We start from the raw sequence: 21,483 nt of genomic DNA, 5'->3' as shown, positions 1-21,483 counted from the left end.
ATTCAGACTGCAGCAGGCAATATCTTACTAGTCTTTATGTGTGCAAGCACCTTACATAGAATCAATAAATAATTGTTGAAAACAATGAACTAAGCAGTGACAATGGAATTGAGAAAGGAATAAAGTAGATAATTAACAAAAGCTCTATGAATGGATTTAATTTCCCGTCTTTTTCTGTTTAGATCTATGGCCCTTTTTCTTTTGTCATTTTAATAAATCTTAGTAACATTTGAGTTAGTTACTCTTTAATATCCTAGGAATCTATACTTATATGCAGTGTTTCTCCAGTAGTCAGAATGACAGCTGCTGTGTAGTAATCACTGTGACTACTTTGTGATTGGTCAGGTTATTGTGAGTTTTATGAGCAGAGGTCTGATCCTTAGTTGCTGAGGAAAAAATTGTTGAAAATTCACTAGTAGGTAACCATTTGTTAAATTATTTAAAATTAGTTACAATTTTGAATACCTACTACATACCAATTGAGTATAGAGTATTTGGGGAATACAGTGAGAGGCCTTGTTTGCTCAAAGCTTTTGTTCTGGAGAAGAAAAAGACAATATACAAAAATATAAATGGAAAGATAAATTAGATAGTTTGATATTATTTACATTGAGGAAAATTAAATGACATAATTGACAGAGGTAGGCAACTGTTTTGATTCTTAAATGAAAACATCCTGAGAAAATTATATTTAAATTGAAAGCCAAGTAAAAACTAAGCCTTGTAAATGGTCTGCCTGTATAGTACTCTAAGCAGATGAACAGGTTGGAAAGACTCCAGGGCAGGAATTAATGTGTATTTAAAAAATATTTTTACAAAAAAATTCTTTTAACAGGGAAGAAGGGGAGGGGAGGAAGTATGGGTGGAAAAGATGGTGGAATGAGATAGACATAATTACCCTAGGTACATGTATGACTGCACATATGGTGCGATGCTATACCATGTACAATCAGAAAAATAAAAAGTTCTGCTGCAATTGTGTACAATGAGTCAAAATGCATTCTGCTGTCATATATACCTAATTAAAATAAGGATTAAAAAAATTATTTAAGATATTGTCTTAGTTATTTTATGTAGTCTACATGTATTTTTCATATAGTGACAAACACAGCAATTATGTATGCTATATTATTAATATTATAACTTTAAATTATAACTTTAAATATAGATTTTTAGATTATCAAAGTGAAAATTTATTTCTAAGGCCATTTTCTTTTTCTTCTCCCTCCCTGAGTAGTGTTTTGTTTTGTTTTGTTTTCCCTCTCTTTTTTTGATGTTGGTGGGGATCAAAACACATAATTGCTAGGCAAGTATTCTACCAATGAGCTACATCTACAGCCCCTTCCACAGTATTTTAAATTCTCAGGGGATCATTTTAGGCTTCATTACTGATTTGTTTTTATTTAAGGATAACTTGTGTATTATTCTAGTTGAATCTTGACCAGTATATAAAATTGTTTTTTTGTGAATATGCAGTGGATTTTCTTATGAGAATTAAAGATGCAAGTAAAATTAAAACCCTCCAAAGTTTATCACATATGCCATTTTACACATATATTGTTACTTTACATGACTTTTATTTATTTATTTTGTTGGCTATACTTTGTGTGCTACCACTGAGCTACATTTCCAGCTCTTTACATAACTTTTTTTTTTAAATGTTAGTAGTGATTGCAAATATTTTTCCATGTCAGCAAATACAGGTTTGTATCACCTTTATGTGCACTATAATATTTGGTTATGTGAATGAAACATACTTTATTTAAATAATATGTCTTTTCATAATTTTTCACTATGTTTTGAAGTACATTGCCTTAGAAATCTTGTTTGATAATACCCAGAAGTGAACTTGCTATCAGGACGGTTTTACTAACTAATATTCTCAATGACTGTGCCTGTCTGTGCCTATTTCCTATTTATTTGAATATAAGTGAGACTGAATAATTGTCTTTGTGTTACTTGAAATTTTTATTTCATTTGAAATTTGCCTATTCAGGTCTTTTCATTTTTGTGTGTGTCATGTATGTGACACAAAAACTTTTAAAAATTTAAAAGTTCTTTATATATATGGATAATAAGCCTTTGACACTTGTTGGAAATAATGTTAATTCAAGTTGTTTAAAATGTGTGCTGTCTTTTTTCTACTTAAGAGTTTCAATATTTTGATGTTTATATTGTCAAAATTTGCATTTTATCAATTTGCCATGTTTTAACTCAATCTTGTGATTTTCATAAAATAAGATCTTTCCTACTTTTTAATTGATCTAGGAGATCAGAAACCTTGCCAGCACACCTGTTGCTTCTAGGCACACACCACCTATGGAATTTGGAAGAAGCTCTTAACAACTGTTCTAGGGATAAACTGTGATTATAATAATTGTAGTGATAGTACAGATGTCCTTTTCTATATTTCTGAATACTCACAAACTAGTGTCTAGAGGCTGGGACTTCAGAAAATTAAAGTATCTTTTATGTGCCTTTTTGCCAGCAGAAATAGATTTAGTAGCCAGAGTCTCTGCTTCAGTTGTATCTTCCCAGTCTCACATGTGGATATTTGATTGACAAACTTAAATCATATCCAGAACTCTAGATATAGTAGAGTCTGGAGATTTTTGTTGTTTAATTTTTAGCTTCTTAACTTTTGGAGGAAGGAAAATGAAATAGATATTAAATATCAAATTTCCAATTTTATCACAGTCATGAGGTACGATGAATGATTGAATGGATAGGAAATTAGGAAAACTCTCTGAGCATTTTTTTTATTATTCTTAGATTAATATGAAGAATTTATTTTTTGCCCCTCTTTTTCAGCACTTGCTGGAGGTAAATTCTTTGAAGCATCTAACAAGATTGACCCTACAGGATCGCATAACTAAGTCTCTTCTTCATTTGCACAAGAAGAAAAAGCCTCCCAGCATCAGTGCCCAGTTTCAGGTTATTTCCAATTTTACTTATCCCTATAGTACTATAGACAAATTGTGGATTAGAAGGGTATTTCATTTTAGATAATTCTGTCTGTAGTCAAACTTTTCTGTATCCTGTGAAGGGATCACTTGCTTTCTTTTTTAAATAGAAAAAGAGAATAATACCAAGGAGCCAAATAACTTACTGTGTGCTGGTAAGCTTAAATAAAAAGCAGTGGTTATAATGAAACAGCTGCAAGAATTTTTAAAAAAGATCCTTTATTTGTAATCATATGCGTTAGTGTCATTTAGTTGTGAAGTAAAAAAAAATGGGAGATGTTACTTGAACAGGCCTTGGTGCTGTCTACACACTGTAGAGTCTAGTTCTTTGTAGATTTATAAAGACAAAGATGAATGAGTTATAGCATTCCCACCCTACCCCCCCCAAAAAAAATAGTCAAGTGGTAAACATTGCTGTGAGATCGTATCAGAATTTATTAATGTATAATATAAATAGGAGCATAATCAGACTTGGTACAATTGTTTGGTCATTAGCACTCTTCCCCCTGATTAGCACATCAACATGAGAAGCCAAATTTTGATCTAAAGGGAATTTTGTTAAGGGAACATTAATACCATGATTGTACAGTATAAAATCATTGCACTGCTAAGTATCCTTTTTTATGCTGCCTTTTGTTCCTTGGATATAAATATTCTTTCTCCTTTTTTGGTTAAATGAATGACCACAGTTGTTGTTTTTAACTTTATTTTTTTCATTTATTTATTTACTTTTTTTAATGTAATGTTGAGGATTGAATCCAATGCCTTATACATGCTAGGCAAGTGCTCTACCACTGAACCACAACCCCAGCCTTATAAATATCATTCTTACACCAAAGAACAACTATAAAAAAATAAGTTATACTCATAATCCTATCTTGTCCTTCATTCCCCCTTTCAGAAATTTCAGATATTCTCAACTTATATTCATTTATATTTAAATTTTGCAGAAGGATCATCCTTAATACTTCTAATACATTGTCAAATTATAACAAAAGTGGTTAATTTTTGATTATTTAGAAAATATAAATTAGTAAAACCAAATGAAAATCCTCTACTATCAAGAGTACTTTATTTTTCAGTGTACTTTATTTTTCAGGATGTTTACTAAATATTTACACATACTCTTTTATCTGATTTACACATATGCATTATCCCACCGATATATGAGATAAATACTATTGTTCTTATCATATAGGTGAGGAAACTAAGTAAAAGGTTAGGAAATGCCACATGGTATAGATGGATGGTATACCAACATTTATGTGAATGTTTATTTTCCTCAAAATGAAATCTTGGAACTCATGAAGGCTTAATTGATACAGGAATTGCTCTTCTGCTATAAAAACCAGAATACTGGATAAGAAATATGAATCAAATGTTTTCAGATATTTGGTAATAAGCATTGCAGGATTGAGTCTTTCAAAAAGGAAAAGAAGTGAAGAAAGCCTCAGATGAATGTCTAAAGGCAGTTTGCTAAAACTCAGAGAAAACCAAAGCAGATAAATGTTTAGTAATCTTGCTAACAGAGGTAGATGCAGCTGGAATTTGTGAGGCAGTATAGTGGAAAGAGGAAGCTTTATGGAAGGAAGCTATGCATCTGCTGAGGGGTCTCCTTGAATCTATGTCTGATTGCTGATCTATGCATATGTAGGTTAAAACTTGCTGAGACTGAGGAAAGAATCACCAGAATCAGGAATAGTTATATTCCCATCAACCTGAGTAGAATGACCTGTTGGTAATGGTTCAGAAGACCACAGTTTAGTAATAGGACTGAAATAGTCTCAGTGTAAAGATTGCCTACCTTCACAAAGCTTAAAAGCAAGTCTTTTTTTTTTTTTTAACCCCACCTTTGTGGTACTAGGGATTGAACCCAGAGCCTTGCATATGCTAGGCAAGTGCTTTACTACTGAGTTTCATGTATCCCCGCCCCTTTTTAAATTTTGTTTTGATGCAGAGTCTCCCTGAGTCACCCAGGTTGACATCAAACTTGAAATCCTCCTGCCTTAGTTTCCAGAATAGCTAGGAATACAGGCATGCACCATCATTCTTCGCTAAAAACAAATTTTGGAAGAATCAAACTAAATAACTTAGTGGCATGCCAGGAATAATATCTGTCATTTAAAGAAGTACAACAGATTCAACAATGTAAAACAAAAGTGCAGAGTCAAGAAAATAGTAATCCTTAACAAGGGGCAGGTGAGGGGGATTACAGAAGTGACCCCAAAATAATAGGCATGGGTGAATAGTAGATAAGAATTTCAAAATAGTATTATAGATCTTTTAAATATGCTCAGATGTAATGAGAAAAATGAATTTGATGAGAAAAATGGAAGATACCTCTTTTGGAGTGTATAACAGTCTCTGCTCATTCTGCACACTGCTTTAGGAGAGGAAGCTGCCATTATCTTTTCCTCTTTCCCACTTCCCTGTTGCAATCAATAAAGACCATTCATATGTTAAAGAAGAGAAGTAAAAAGACTCCAAATGAAACTTTTTTTTTTTTTCCTTGAGAAGGGTCTTGCAAGTTGCTGGAGCTGGCTTTGAACTTGCAATCCTCCTGCCTCAGCCTCCCAAGCTGCTAGGATTACAGACATATACCACCACACCCAGCCTAAATGGAACTTTTAAAGAATAAAAATATGATGTCAGTCAATAAAAAATAAACTAGATTGGATTATAGTTTTATTAAATAGTTCAGAACTAGTAAATTTAAGTCATTTAATTTTTAAGAAAGTTAAAAAAAAGATGGGTGGGTAAAGAAAATAGCATCAATCACTTGTGGGATCATAATTCTTACCTATATTCTGATCACTTCAGAGAATCACAGTAAGTAAACAATTAAAAAGTATTTCAGGGCTGGGAATGTTGCTCAAGTGGTAGCACCCTCGCCTGGCATGCGTGCGGCCCGGGTTCGATCCTCAGCATCACATACAAACAAAGATGTGTGTGCCGAAAACTGAAAAATAAATATTTAAAAAAAAAAGAAGTATTTCAAAGACTTGAGCAGCACTCTTCACCTTCTTGATTTCAGCTAACTACAGAGTATTCATTCATGTAAGTGCCCATGGAACACTTGTCAGTATAGGTCATGAATTAAGCTAGAAAAAAAACCTTAACAAATTTAAGTAGTTAAAATCATAGAAAATATTTTATTTGACTATGATGGAATTTAACTAAAAATCAAAGAAAGATAACACCAAATAGTTGGGAAACAAAGGCTAGACTTCTAAATAATACATGAAACAGAGAGGGAAGAAAAATGAAAAATATTTTAAATGGAATAAAATATCAAAATTTTTGCACTGCAGCTAAGGCAGTACTCTAAGGTTAATTTATAGTGTTGAATGCTTTTATTAGAAAAGGAAATAGGTTTTTTTTTTTGTAGTTCTATATGGACAGCATGCTTTTATTTTATTTGTTTATTTTTATGTGGTGCTGAGGATCAAACCCTCAGCTCCATGCAAGGCAAGCACTCTGCCACTGAGCTATAGCCCCAGCCCAGGAGATAGGTCTTAATTCAATAATCTAAATTTACCATAGAAACATAAGAATAGGTCAAATCCAAGGCACACCGAAAGAAGGAAATAATAAAGATAACAGTAGACTTCACTGAAATTGAACATAGAAAAGAAAAATAATAGAGAAAAATCAGTGAAATTTAAAAATGAAACAAACCCTGTGTCTCTGGTCAGAAAATTGGTAAACCTCTGATCATAGTAATTGGAAAAAAAAAGAGAAGTTAAAAATTACTATTATCAGGAATGAAATAGAGGACATTACTGCATACTCTGTAGGTATTAAATAAAATTAAAGCAAGAGATTACTACCTTACTTCACAGCCTCCTTAGTGATTTTAAAATTCATTAAGAATGCATGAGTTTGGGGGGTAAAAAAAGAGGGAGGCACGAGTTTGAATAAGATTTTTTAATGAAATGTGAAGAATATTGAAAAAAGCATTCTATATTTAGATTATTCTTAAACTGCATCCTTATCCTGTTTTGTCTTTCATTTAACCAGAATGGGAATATACACAATTTGTTTTTCCAAAACAAACCTCTTTCTATGGATGCATAGAAAGTTTTTCATATTTTGTCAATATTATTTATATTTATAATTATTTGTTGCCAATTTGGAATGGGAGAGTATTAATTATATTGCTTTTATTGCAGGCATCTTTAAGCAAGCTAATGGAGACACTTGATCAAGCAGAACCATATTTTGTAAAATGCATTCGCTCTAATGCTGAAAAGGTAAAAATGTCCTATAAATGATTACATAAGCCCAGATTACTTCAAGATTTTAATTCTTTTAAAGAGAATAAATAGGAGGGGCTATATATAATATTTATGAGGTAATAGTGTTTCATAAATATTTTCTGTGGCTCATCTTCCAGTTTCTACCCTTACTGTATACAAGTTGTTTTCATGGGTTTGATTTACCATCTCCTAGAATTTTAAAAGCAAATACCTCTTGAAATTCCATTAAAAAAAAAAAAGATTTCTCTTTGAAACTTTTGTTACTATAAAGTTTGAGTGTATCTCTTTAAAAAATTGTCTAGCAGTTTTCTTGTTTGGAGATTTTTGTCTCTGTAACCTAGGAAAGATGCTATAGACATTCTTCATTCCTTTTTGTTAGTTTCCTTAGGATTTTTTAAAACTTTAGATTCTTGTCCCTATAGGGAAGATATTAAGACATTCTTGATTGTTTTCTTCCCCGCCTTTGACAGTTCCCTTAACTAGAGCTATTCAAAACGTAGTAAGTGTAAATATAAAATATTTGTCATCTTTATTTATGTTCATCATAGGAAAAAATTAGTTCTTAGCCTAAAGAGCAAAAATACAGTAGGAATTGTGTTCAGCTTTCTTAAGTCAGTTTGCTTGCTTATTTATTTGGTACTGGATATTGAACCCAGTGGTGCTTAACCACTAAGATACAACCCCAGCCCTTTTTATTTCTTATTTTGAGACAGGGCCTCACTGAGTTGCTAGGGCTAGCCTTGAATTTATGATCCTCCTGCCTCAGCCTCCCAAGTTTCTGGGATTGTAGGGTGTACACCTGCATGCCTGGCAGCTTTCCTAAATTTTAAGAAGTAATCTGCAACTCTGTCATTTAAAAGCTTTGTGACCTTAGATAAGTGATTTCATTATTCTGTGGCTTAAATGTTTTCATTGGTAGTATATTTATAGGACTAACCTCACAGTGCTCTCTAAGTATATATAATTCCTATCTGTGAAGTGCTTAATTCCTGCCTGTACTAAGTGATTAATAAATGTTGGTTATTCTTTTATAGCGACCAAATTGGAAACTTTATTTAGGCTTAAATATAAGTTTGAGTTCCAATTATTAATAGACCCTGGTATACATAGTTCAATTAATGAAGTATTTCAGGGCACAGAATAAGTAATAAATGTTAACTGCTATTATTATTTGACATAAATTGCTCATTTGTTTTTAGGTGTTTTGTTTCCTTGATAGCTTGTATGCCTCACCTAGCTGCAAGGGAAAATATTTAGGATTGCCTTAGAGGATCACTAAACACAACATTTAGAGAACAGAGAATATATCAGAAGCTCCAAAGAAAGCTTCTTATAAATGTCTAAAAACTTGCCTAGTGAGTTATCTAGTAATGATAAGATGTTGAATAGTACCTCCCATTAATCTCTTACCTATTGTTGCTCATACAATTAAGAAATTTATTGTGAGGGGCTTTTAATAATTTTTTTATTTTCAGTGTTTTATACCAGTATCATCAGCAAGAAGTATTAGGAAATAAATTAGTCTTCACCTTATATTAGAAGAAATCTGTCACCACTCAGTTAACAGGCAACTGAATGGGGCTGGGTCAGTTGGTTTCCTAGTGATATTATAGATAAAATCATAATGAAATACAAAAATATAAGTAACTCTTCACTATGTACATATAGATTTTTCTTTTTTATTATATTTTTTAGTTGTAGATGGACATGATACCTTTATTTTGTTTATTTAGTTTTAAAAAAAATTTGTTGTAACAACAGAATGCATTACAATTCATATTACACACATAGAGCACAATTTTTCATATCTCTGGTTGTATACAAAATAGAGTCACATCCCTTGTGTTCTTCATACATGTACTTAGGGTAATGATGACCATTGCATTCCACCCTCTTTCTTACCCTTATGCCCCCTCCCTTCCCCTCCCTCCCTTTTTTCCATTTGCTCAATCTAAAGTTCATTTAATCCACCCTACCAGCCACAGCATATTGTGAATCAGCATCCTTAAATCATAGAAATCATGGAGCATTTGTTTTTTTGGGATTGGCTAATTTCACTTGGCATTATGTTCTCCAGCTCCATTCATTTACCTCCAAATGCCATGATTTTATTCTCTTTTAATGTTGAATAATATTCTGTTGTGTATATATCCACATTTTCTTTATCTATTCATCTACTGAATGGAATCGAGGTTGATTCCACAGTTTAGGTATTGTGAATTGTGCTCCTATAAACATTGATATGGCTGTGTCCCTGTAGTATGCTATTTTTAAAACCTTTGAGTATAGACCTAGGAGTGGGATAGCTGGGTTAAATGGTGGTTCCATTCCCAGTTTTCCAAGGATTCTTAATACTGCTTTCCATAGTTTTTTAATGTGGTGCTGGGGATCGAACCAGTACCTCATGTATTCTAGGCAAGTGCTCTACTACTGAGCCACATTCCCAGCCCCTATAGATTAATCTTGTTACAGATTTTTGTATTAGCTAGACTGAGGCCTGTCTGGGTGATTGCATTCCTATTGAACTTTGATGGTCTTCTGCTTTCATAACCAGAGATTCCTAGAACTTGGATTCTCTCTTTTCTCTAGGGTTAGACAGAACATTTCTGAAGCTACTAGCTGGGTGGTGAACTTATCCTGTCACCTTAGCTATGTCTTAACCAGACAGTCTCCATTCAATTCCTAGATTTAAAAAAGTTAGATATTTCTGTAAAATGGATAGTAATTTGGAGATATGCTGTTCTGGGTTAACATTGTTTTCTGTTTGTTTTGTTTTAGCTGCCTTTAAGATTCAATGATGCCTTGGTACTTAGACAGCTTCGATATACTGGGATGCTGGAAACAGTTCGAATTCGCCAATCAGGATACAGCTCCAAATATTCTTTCCAGGTTTATGCTACTATAATAATATTTAAATATATATTCACATCAAGTAAATTATTCCCATATATCTTACGTGTTATTTCTTTGGAAGTCACATGTTATTTTCCTCAATTCTCCCTTTCCAGTGTACTTTTTGTATTCAGAATTCAAAAGAGTTAAAGAGTTATTGCTCTGTTGAATGCCGGCAATCACTTTAAGTTTGTGTTGTAATAGAATCTAGTATTTGCTACTCTCATTTGAACAGAATGTTTGCTGATAATAAATTTACTCTTAACATCTTCTTACTGATTTCTTCATACTGTTATCTCTAGTAATTGAAATGGTTCTTCTCTAGTTCAAAGAAAGTTAACTTTTGGTTTTTTCTAAAGTTAACTCAGCAGGATTTTCTTCAGTTAGGAAACTATCAATCAACAAAGGTACACATCTATTTCTTTTGTCTTTAATACAACTTTTTTCCAAACAAGATAATTAGCTTCTTCCCTTTTTCTTCCATTTTTGTTTTGATTATGGAATGTGTAGAACTCAATGTTTTACCCCTTTATAATACTTTGAATTAACAAGGGCTTTGTTTTGTTTTGATTTTTGGTTTGACCCTGTTTAAAAGAAAAAGAATAATAAAGGAATAATGGACTAGTTTAGCATCTTTTTTACATATAATTCTCTTGAGATTTTACAACATTTTCTTTCTGCTTTTCAGGACTTTGTGAGCCATTTCCATGTACTTCTTCCCCGAAATACTATTCCATCCAAATTGAACATTGAGGATTTCTTTAGGAAAATAAATCTTAATCCAGATAATTATCAAGTTGGAAAAACCATGGTAAATATAACATGTACAGTGTTTGTCAAAACTGCATTTTTGTTTTTTAATATCATTCTTTATTACATTTTTATATAATTTATATATAAATTTTTATAAAATAGCATATCAGAAATTATAGTCTATAGTTTTTAGATAATGAAGTTGGTATTAATGATACAACTTCAAGGCCAATACTGTGGTTCTGACTAATTTTAAATGTAAGTTGAACCATCTCTGACTAGACATTCTTCTGTAATCACCAACTTAACTTCCCCAAAGTAACTTTACTATCTTTAATTTATCAACTATTTTCTTTCTTTTTCATCTGTTTTCCAGTTTCTCAGACTAGAAAACATGATACAATGATCATCTTCGGTTTACCCTTTAATTTAATCCTTTTACAAAGTTCTGGGTTTTTTTTTCTTATTTCTTTTTTCCTTACAAATGATTCTCACATCTTTGCCTATTTCTCCATTCCTACTCTTTCCATCTTTTTGTTCCTTAGTTCTTTTCATCTACATTGCTTTTACGATAAACAGCTGCTCATCTGCTTCTAGTGTATTCTAGTCATTCCATTTAATATCTTCTGCCCATAATATAAAAATCACCTTAATATACTTCTTTATGTTGGCCTCTCCTGTTCAGTAATAATCTCCTGATAACCTCATAATTAAATTTAGACATATTCTTCTCATTTAAGGACCTCTATATTTCAGCTTCATAAAATTTATTATCCTCTTGGATAATACATTGTCTCCTGTGCATGCCTTTATTTCCAACTGCTTGTGTTGTTGAAGTGAGGTTTTTCTCTCAATAGCCCTTATTAGTTTACTGTTTCTTCTTTGGGCATATGATATATACCTGCTCTTAAAGGGGGAAATGCAAATCTTATTTCCAAATGAATATGTCTAATTTATCTTTGTATACCTCTGAATCCCTAAAAATTTATTAGTGGAATAAAAGTAAATAAACAGATTAGTAATTTTGAGCAAGAAGATTTTTTAATGAGTGTTGGATTTCAAAGACTAATCATTGGTTTATTCATTTTAAGATCAAGCTTCATGATTTCATAATCTGTTGTTCTTACCTCCCCAACACCCTTGAAAAATATGACAAATTAACAGTACTTTTATGACAATAATTTTTTTCAAGCAAAATAGTCTGTCAGTCTTTGGCACTGGAATTTTTGCACACTTGTTCACCTTCCTATTTACTTCCCATATTCTTGTTTTCAATTTGAGAATGACAACTCGATCAATTGATAGAAATATTTATTGGTACTTCATTTACATGTCTGCCATTATATTTCTTCTTTTCTAAAAACCTACCACAGAAAGATAATTCATGAAATTTTTTTTTCATTTCTTCTTAAGTTGTGTTCCCTGTTTTCTTATTCTGATAGGTCTTCCTAAAGGAGCAGGGACGACAGAACTTACAAGATCTGCTTCACCAAGAGGTACTCCGCAGAATCATATTGTTGCAGCGATGGTTCAGGGCCTTGCTGTGTAGGCAGCATTTCCTCCATCTGAAACAGGCATCCATTATTATCCAGGTGGGAAGCAAAGGATTTTCTACATGAGATTGACAGGTTTATTTTGCTTTTGTTTAATCAAAACTATTTTACTATGAAACATTTAAATAATAATATAAACCTCAGAGATGAGACTATATCCTTCTCATTTTTGAAATATCTATAGCACCCAACAGATTAACTTGTAGTATAAATTAGTAGACTATTAATTTATTGAATTTGAATTTAAATTAATTTGAATAAATTGTTTTATATTGTCTTTTGAAGTATGAGCAAGGGCAAAGGAGTTATGCACCTTAATTTTGTTGGCATAGTTATTGTTATTTAAAAGTTTTCTGAGTGATATTTATGAGTTTTGTGCATATTGTTGCTAAGTACTCATTTTGAATGATAAGACCTTATTTCACATTTATCTGTTTTATTATCCTTCTTATTGTTTTAAAACATTGGGTCTTCATAAGATCTTTTCTTTTGTTCATGAAAATCTTTAATATCTCCATCTTTATTTGTTCAAGAAAATCTTTAGTAGCTTCATCTTTAATTGCTTTAAACCTATTAATGTTATTTGGAAAAACTGTATCAAGAAAATATGATATAATTTATTAAAAATAACATAAGAACCTGAAAACATCCAGAAACTTAAATTCTATAATTAACTTTGTGAAAGTTATGTTATTTAACATAGATGTTTTAGTCAAGCATATGTGGAAAAGAAAACTTATTTTTAATCATCAAACTTATTTTTAGCCACGTAACACTTAATTGACTTAAGAAATCTATCATTTTTCCCTTTCTTATAAAAATGTGTAGTAACATGTCAACCAGTTTTTATTGTTTATTCCCCAGCAATTCTGGAGAAATTACCTGAATAAGAAGCAAGTCAGAGATGTAGCTGTGCAGAAGGATGCTTTGGTTATGACTAGTGCAGCTAGTCTTCTCCAAGCTTCCTGGCGTGCTCACTTAGAGAGGCAACGGTATTTGGAGCTTCGGGCTGCTGTCATAATTATCCAACAGAAATGGAGGGAGATTTATAGGCGCAGGCATATGGCTGCTACTTGCATACAGGCAAGATGGAAAGGCTACAGGGAAAATAAAAGGTATCAAGAACAGAAGAAAAAAATTATCCTTTTGCAGTCAACATGTAGAGGATTCAGAGCAAGACAAAGGTAATCTCTGTTACCATAATAATTGTTCCCTCTCTTCCTAAGTACTTTGTTTATACCTCTGCTTTACACTAGTATTACTATTGGTTATCCTCTTGGTGAAAATTGATTTTATATTGTCTCCTGTGCATGCCTTTATTTCCAATTGCTTGTGTTGCTGAGGTGAGGTTTTTCTCTCAATAGCCCTCATTAGTTTACTGTTTTCTTCTTTGGGAATATGATATGTACCTGCAAATCTTATTTCCAAACGGATATGTCTAATTTATCTTTGTATACCCTCTGAATCCCTAAAAATTTATTAGTAGAATAAATAAATAAACTGATTAGTAATTTTGAGCAAGAAGACTTTTTAATGTATGTTGGATACATATTCTTCTCGAGGATATGATACCCATACTAGTTTGAACCTACAGTGTCTGGTCTATGATGGAAATTAAATAAGTCTTTATTGAATTAAATTCTTTTTTGTTTTTGTAGTGCTGGGGTTCTAACTCAGGGCATTATGCATGCTACACAAATACTCTACTGCTGAGCCACATCCCCAACAACCCTTCTGATAGCTTTACTTTTGAGTTATTGTATATTTGGTTAGAATGGCTAGAATGCCCAGTTAGGAATAATACTCATATTGAAAGTATCATCTGACTCATGGAAATAGGAAAATATGAGATGGTATGGATCTGGTTACTTTAAGAAATACTTGGGTATTATAGAAAGGAAATTTTAAAACTGGGTGAAAATGGCACATACCAGGTTTCCACCTACTTGGAAGGCTAAGAAAGTAGGATCACTTGAGCTTGGAGTTTGAGGCCAAACCTCAAACATAGCATAGCATCTCAAAAAGAAAATAAATAAATAAAAACAAAGAAAATTTTGTGATTTTCCATTTTTAAAAAAATTATCTTAGTGGTAATCAAGAAAGATCTGTAACCCATTTTATCTGTTTTTACATAGATTTAAAGCTTTAAAAGAACAGAGGATAAAGGAAACACAGCTAAAACTTGGATTGGTGAATATCAAGGCATATGAATCTCTGGAAATAGAGGGTTCAGACCCTTCAGAATGGGAGGATTGTTCCTTTGACAACAGAGAGAAAGCCATAGAGGAAGGTAAATCTGGGATAGAGAGTAATCGAATTAGCCGTGAAAGTTCAGTGGACTGCTCAAAGGAGTCTCCAGAGAAGCGGCAGGAGAAAGCCAGAAGCCAAAGTGGTGTAGACTTGAAGGAAGATGTGATTGTAAAAGAAAGGCCCAAGTCCTTGGAGGATCTGCATCAGAAGAAAGTAGTCCGGGCCAAAAGAGAAAGCCGGAGAATGAGAGAACTAGAGCAAGCTATATTTAGCTTAGAATTGCTTAAAGTTCGTTCTCTTGGTGGTATGTCACCTTCAGAAGAACGCAGATGGTCTACAGAACTTATGCCTGAAGGCCTTCAATCTCCACAGGGTACACCTGATAGTGAAAGCTCTCAAGGAAGCTTGGAACTTCTGAGTTGTGAGGAAAGCCAAAAGAGCAAACCAGCGTCCATAACTTTAGAAGATTTGAAGATTCCATCACCTAAAATATCTAGTAGCCCAAAATTTGATTCACAGGACAATGCCTTCAGTGCCTCAAGCGAGACTAACCATGCATTGATTCAAAAGGGAGCATCCTCTGACTCAGAGTGTTTGAAGAATGGAACTATGAAGGAAAAGGCTGTGTGCATTTCTGAACCTATTACCTGTAAACCACAGCTGAGAGACTCTTTTATATCAAATAGTCTGCCCACATTTTTTTATATTCCCCATCAAGACCCCCTGAAAGCAAGTTCCCAAGTAGACACAAATATCCAAAGAAACAAACTATTAGAAAGTGAAGACACACTGGGAGCAGCTCTTTCTTTGGATATCAACAGGGAAGCCAGAAAGTATCATTTCTCAGAAGATCAAATGGTTCCTTCTTTTAAAACAGATTCTTCTAATACTGTGCTTAAGAAATTAGAAAAGCTAAACACACAGAAGGAAGAAAGGCAAAAACAGTTGCAGCAGAAGAATGAAGAAAAGATGATGGAACAGATTCGTCAGCAAACAGACATTTTAGAGAAGGAACGTAAAACTTTCAAGAAAATTGAAAAGCCAAAAACTGAAGAGTCTTTTCTGGCACCATCTTTCAGTCCATCAAAGCAAAGAGTAGAGAGGCCATCCTCTGTCTTCATCCTAAATACCCCAAATAAGGAAGAACCCAGTGTACTAGAGTCCCCATCATTAGTGACTATAAAAGATACAAGTCTTACCCCAAAAGACAGTCCCTCTGCTCAGTTACCAGTGAGACACCGACCTATCACCCTATTTTTTGAAAGAAAAGGAAACCCGTGCCAATCTAGTACTGTCAGGGAATTATCCAAGACAGAAAGAACAGGCACCCAACAGAGTATAGCCTGTAAAAACTCTAATAATCGCATTTCAAAAAGAGAACAACTTAGGCCAATTCAGTCTTATGGCCACAAATCTGATGAACCTTCCAGAGAGGGGAGTACAAGGGCCATTTTCTTCACACCAAAGGACAATATGAGTACTCCTCTGTAAGTGAAATGTTGATTTTTTTGTTTAGGTGGAAAGTTCTTTTATTAAGGTGCCATGTTTGTTTCCATACTGGGGATTAAACCAAGGGCCCTCACATATGCTGCATCCCCAGTCAGAGGTGTGCCACATTACGTTAACTTTTTTTATGGGTGCTGCTCAAATAAGTCATTTTCTTTTTATAGAAATATTCCCTTATTGTTGGTTGTATTAGTTACCTGAATTTGGATGTAGTTATACCCTAGGAATCCTTGATAGCAGAGTTTCTTATTTTTCCTTATTAAGTGAAAAAGTATTTGTGAAAGTCAGTACAGTGCTATAAACAGAGTAGGCATTCAACAAATGCTGGTTGCTCTAGAGATATGAAATGTAGCTGTCCAAGCTGTTTTTGTGTGATAAACATATTGCATAAAATTGCCATCTTTACTATTTTTAAGTATACAGTACAGTGATATTAATTATATGCTCTTTGTTGTGTAATAGAACTCTAGTATATTTTCTTTGGCAAAACTGAAACTATACCCATTAAATAACCCCTCCCTCTCCTCAGTCCCTGGCAATCACCATTCTTCCAGCTTTTAAGAGTTTAACTACATTAGAAACCTTACATAAATGAAAGTTCCTTCAGATATTTTTAAACACTGGTAGTTGTCATGAGAAAAGCTATTTTTCTTCTTTTTTCAGTGCTGGGGATGGAACCCAGAACCTTCTGCATGCTAGGCAAATGCTCAACTTATTGAGCTACATCCCTAGTCCAGAAAAGCATTTTTTAAGGGATACATAAAAGCAATAAAATTTAAGATACTTGTATTAAGCCTTTGTATACAATGGCTTCTTTCAGTTTTTGCAGGAGACTATCACTGGTGAAAGGAAGGCTGTATCTTAGGGCTAAATAAATGAAATTTCATGAAATTTCATATTATCAGTGAAAATACCTTTTTCTCTCCTGTTGTACTCTGGGTATATAAATCTTTCAGCCTTTAAATTTGTGTAAGATTTTATAGAAACCCTTATAAATATGGGTAACAACCATTAATATTTTATTTTTCTACTGAGGGTTTCTGCATATTATGAAATGCATTTTAACTTAATGACAACTTGAAGTTAAATTTCTGCCCATGAGCCTAGAGATATGGTATAGATGTTCAAAGGCTCTATATAGTACATATGCCAGTAAAACGGTGTTAAAAAAAATTCCTGTCATTCTGATTCATGACATTGTATTTCTATGTATGTGTATGTATAGATACTTGAATATAAAGTGAATCTGTTTTGTGAAGACTTGGTTATAAACTCAAAAATCATTAATCATCCTGGTGAATTATCCCTTTTACATTTTTCCAAGATAATACAGTTTTAAGTCTATTTGAAGTAGTTTGTTTTACCATATTAATAATCTACTTATCTTCAATAATTATACATTAAATTGTTTACATAAAAGTAAAAGCATTGGGTCTCATGATTAGGAAATAGTAGTAGGTTAGTATTTTTTTAATACCATAATGGTGATAAGTACATAGTGGTCTTCATCTGTTTAATGAGGGATGACATAAAAGAAATCTTGGGAAAATCTAATGAAAATTCCATGAGTTTAAACATTACTTTGGGTGGTAAAGATACTATTAATTGCTTTCTTTCTTTTTGGAAGCAGACAAGTAAGGTCAGCTGTGGCGATTTTTAATGGTCACAAGAAAATTCTTCAAGAACTAAAGTTAAAATTGTTTGGCTTGATCATACACTGGTCAGAAAGGGAGATAGCTGAGAAACTTAGCTAGTAAAGATTGCCATCTCTATTTGTTTCAGGACTGTTACTTCTAGAATAAAAGACCCTAGATTTCATTTTATAAAAGCTAAATGATAGGAGACTGAGGCAGGAGGATTTTAAGATTCAGGCCAGCCTCAGCAATTTAGCAAGGCCCCAAGCTACTTATGGAGACCCTGTCTCAAAATAAAAAATAACAAGGTCTGTAACTCAGTGGAAAAGCTCCCTGGGTTCAATCTCCAGTACCAAAAATAAATAAATAAAATAAAGTAAAATAAAATAAATAAATACAAGAGCACCCAAAAAGGTAAATAAAAGATTTTGAATGTAAGATCAGTTTACATATCAACTAGTATTATAAATTAATGTCTACTTTCAAACACTTCTATACTAGGAGGTAGGATATGATTCTTAAAAGAATTTATAGTCCTGCTGAGGTGAGTTTAGCAATATGTTGTTGATGAATTTTAAGACTCATGGGACTGAATTAATATTGTTGATTGAAGCACTGAAAGTATATGTTCTTTTCAGATACTGACATCCATTTCTGCACAGAATTTAATGATAAAATAATCACATCATATTCAAGCATATTAAATTTTCACAAGCCAACACTATAACTTCAGGTTTTGAACTACACTTTGTTTAAACATATGTCACCGTAGTGGAGTATACCCAGTGACTATCATGGCAGAGACTCTAGGAATTCAGTCATACATGTAGACTCTAGATAATAGTATTGATTAGGTAACAGAAAAAAAAATCTGAGTTTTTATTTTGGGGATTGCTAAGATCTGAAAATATTTATAGAATTTGCTAGAATTCTTTGATTATAATTCATGCTGTATTTTAAGACTACTTCCATGGGCTATCTGCTAGGAATTGAAATGTAATCCTGTTGTTTTATTTAAAGTGTAAACAATGAAGCCTTAAACAAAAGAAATCCTCAAGTCCCTAAACAAGATGAACCAGCTGGGAAACCTGTGAAATTAGTTGGGCCAGGCCAACAAGAGGTAAGCATCTTCTGTATGAAGTAGATGCATGTTATTCTAGAAGTTACTGTTCTTGTAAGTAGAACACCTTATCTACTCATTTATTCCCAAGTGTTCTTAGAGAAAGAAGTATGAGTTAAGTTTGTTATAATTAGGAAGGTGTACTCCATGAAAGAAATGGTGCCTAAAACTCAGAATATATTTACAAAAAAAGAATTAGCTAAGAAAAAAGGCAGTTTATTCAAGTGACTTTGGTGTGACATTATGGCAGTGAAGAATGACTTACTTGGCTATGTAGAAGAACAATGTAGATTTAGTTTCCATTTTTATTCCTTTTTTAAAAATTTTTAGTTATACATGGACACAATATCTTTATTTATTTTTATGTGGTGCTGAGGATCGAACCCAGTGCCTCACATGTGTGGGGCAAGCGCTCTGCCACTGAGCCCCAACCCCAGCCCTCCATTTTTATTCTTGGTCGAAAGTAACATATTTGTATTCCTTTTGGTCATCTCTGTTATTTCTACTAATGGAAAGGGCATTGGGGTGGAGGGATATTTCAAGAAATTCATGAGCCCTCTTTCATTGGCATCGTCTCCAAAACAGAACAAAACAAAACATTGTTGTGTTATTTGTTTTATTATTTGGTCAAGCAGGTTGCCAGACCGGCCCATAAAAAGAAAGCTCGAATGGCGCGGACGCGCTCCGATTTCTTGACTAGAGGTACTTTTGCCGATGGGGAGGGGGATACAGAGGAAGATGATTACGATGACATTATTGAGCCCCTTCTCTCCCTTGACCAAGCTTCTCACTCTGAGCTAGGGCCTGGATCCAGCCTGGGTCAGGCCTCTCACAGTGACTCCGAAATGGTAAATTTACAGCAATATTAAAAAATCAACAAATCTGTTGGGAATAGTCTTTGCTAATCTAAAGCTAGCTAATCTTCACAGCTTCTTTTCATTTATTAGTTTGTACATGGGAAACCTCAGTGAACACAGCGATTGTAGCTAAGTCTTAACTTACTAGGACTCAAATAAAGGGCATTTTAACAGTATATAATGAAATCATAAATAAAGCAAAATTAAGGTTATTTATCACTGATACAGAAATTTTTGATGTTGTATCTTGAATTTTTTTATATTCCTGAATTTTTTTTTCTGTAAGTGGCCCGATAATAAATATTTTAGAATGTTTAGGTTATATAGACTCATTTACTTGATTTGGCCACTGTAGTGTGAAAGCAGCAACGATAATAAGTATTCTAATAAAACTACAGAAACAGTCAATGGGCTATATTTGACCTGCTGGTAGTAGTTTACTAAGCCCTGGTCTAGGGAATAGGTTATCTATTAAACTAATTAAGTCAATTTTAACTGAAATATTATTCACTTTTACTTATTTGTTTTGATAGGTTTTTTAAGCCTTTAAACTTGCTTCCTTCCTCCAGTTTTTCAGTAATAGAACATAAATATGAACTTTTAAAAATCCACTGAGCAAAATGTGTCTCCCTGGATCAATGCAGTCAAATAGAAGGCTCTACATAGTGTGAATTTGTATTATCATAAATTATTAACATCAGAGTTGTGTTTTAATAAAGCTGTACTGCTTAATTTTATTATAATCTTAACCAAAACTAGGGGTACACTTGTGGTTTGACAAGTATATGTTTTGTTTCCATGCATATCCATGATTTGGTTGTGCACTATTCTTCTTTAATGTTATTATTATGGAAGAAAATTTTATGATGCTCTTTGAGTTATTAAATATTTTAGTTTTTTAATTGTTTTAAGCTGTTAGAATCAGTTGAAGACGTAGGTAACTAAAATTTCTCCTAATTTCCAAAATATCCTCATTATCTTTGTGGGCATTGGTCCCAGCTTTTTCTTGATAATGTTGGTGTTCTTTGTGGGAAAACAAAATCAGTAAAAAGAGAAGAATGTAGAACATATTTCAAGATTAAACAAATATTATTAACCTGAGCCAAACTGTAATATCGTAGAAGTTGGAAACAGTTTGTTTTATCTGTTAATATATATGATTAGAACTAATATGTCTTCAGTGTAGGATCAAATAATTCCATTTTGAAGGTGCCCTATGTTTGAGTTATAAATAATGAAATATGTTTTGTTATGATTAGTAGTTAAATATGAAATTTCATAATATAACACACTAATTTTATTTAAAATTATATTTTATGTAGCATATGAAATTATGTATTCATGAAAGAATTTAGCATTTATAACTGCTCTTTTGTTCCTGAGTGTTTCCTCTGTAACAACCTCTAGTCCTTTTGGTAGTGGAATTCTTTCATACTGGAAACTCTTGCTGAGATGAATCAGGAAGTTGGGCTTTCTGCTCTTGAGCTTTCAGCTCCTTTGGTGTTCTAGCCTCTGATCACCTGCTTGATGGTCACTGCATGCCAATAGTTGTAGAGCACCTTGCATAGCGTGTTAGACATCTCTCTGGCTTTCTCACTGTCTTCTTTCATCACTAGCTATTTTAGGAACAGGTGGTGGTGCTTGTTTCTCCTGGACACTTGCATGAAGAAGCTTTGCTTTCTAGAATATGCTAACA

At 33.0% G+C, this 21,483-nt stretch overlaps 1 protein-coding gene across 1 annotated transcript in view; it reads left to right on the top strand.

Moving 5' to 3' along the window:
* Positions 1 to 21,483, top strand: part of Myo9a (myosin IXA) — a 254,323-nt gene that overhangs the window by 158,545 nt on the left and 74,295 nt on the right. Inside the window, exons 19-27 of the mRNA XM_026387807.2 lie at positions 2,812 to 2,934; positions 7,136 to 7,216; positions 10,001 to 10,111; positions 10,803 to 10,925; positions 12,310 to 12,459; positions 13,285 to 13,604; positions 14,556 to 16,157; positions 18,831 to 18,930; positions 19,566 to 19,778. Of these exons, the coding sequence (XP_026243592.2) occupies positions 2,812 to 2,934; positions 7,136 to 7,216; positions 10,001 to 10,111; positions 10,803 to 10,925; positions 12,310 to 12,459; positions 13,285 to 13,604; positions 14,556 to 16,157; positions 18,831 to 18,930; positions 19,566 to 19,778 (2,823 nt within the window). The remainder of the gene's footprint in view (positions 1 to 2,811; positions 2,935 to 7,135; positions 7,217 to 10,000; positions 10,112 to 10,802; positions 10,926 to 12,309; positions 12,460 to 13,284; positions 13,605 to 14,555; positions 16,158 to 18,830; positions 18,931 to 19,565; positions 19,779 to 21,483) is intronic.

Source organism: Urocitellus parryii, chromosome 6 (assembly GCF_045843805.1).
Source record: "Urocitellus parryii isolate mUroPar1 chromosome 6, mUroPar1.hap1, whole genome shotgun sequence".
Taxonomy (NCBI): domain Eukaryota; kingdom Metazoa; phylum Chordata; class Mammalia; order Rodentia; family Sciuridae; genus Urocitellus; species Urocitellus parryii.
This window is presented reverse-complemented; position numbering and strand designations above follow the sequence as displayed.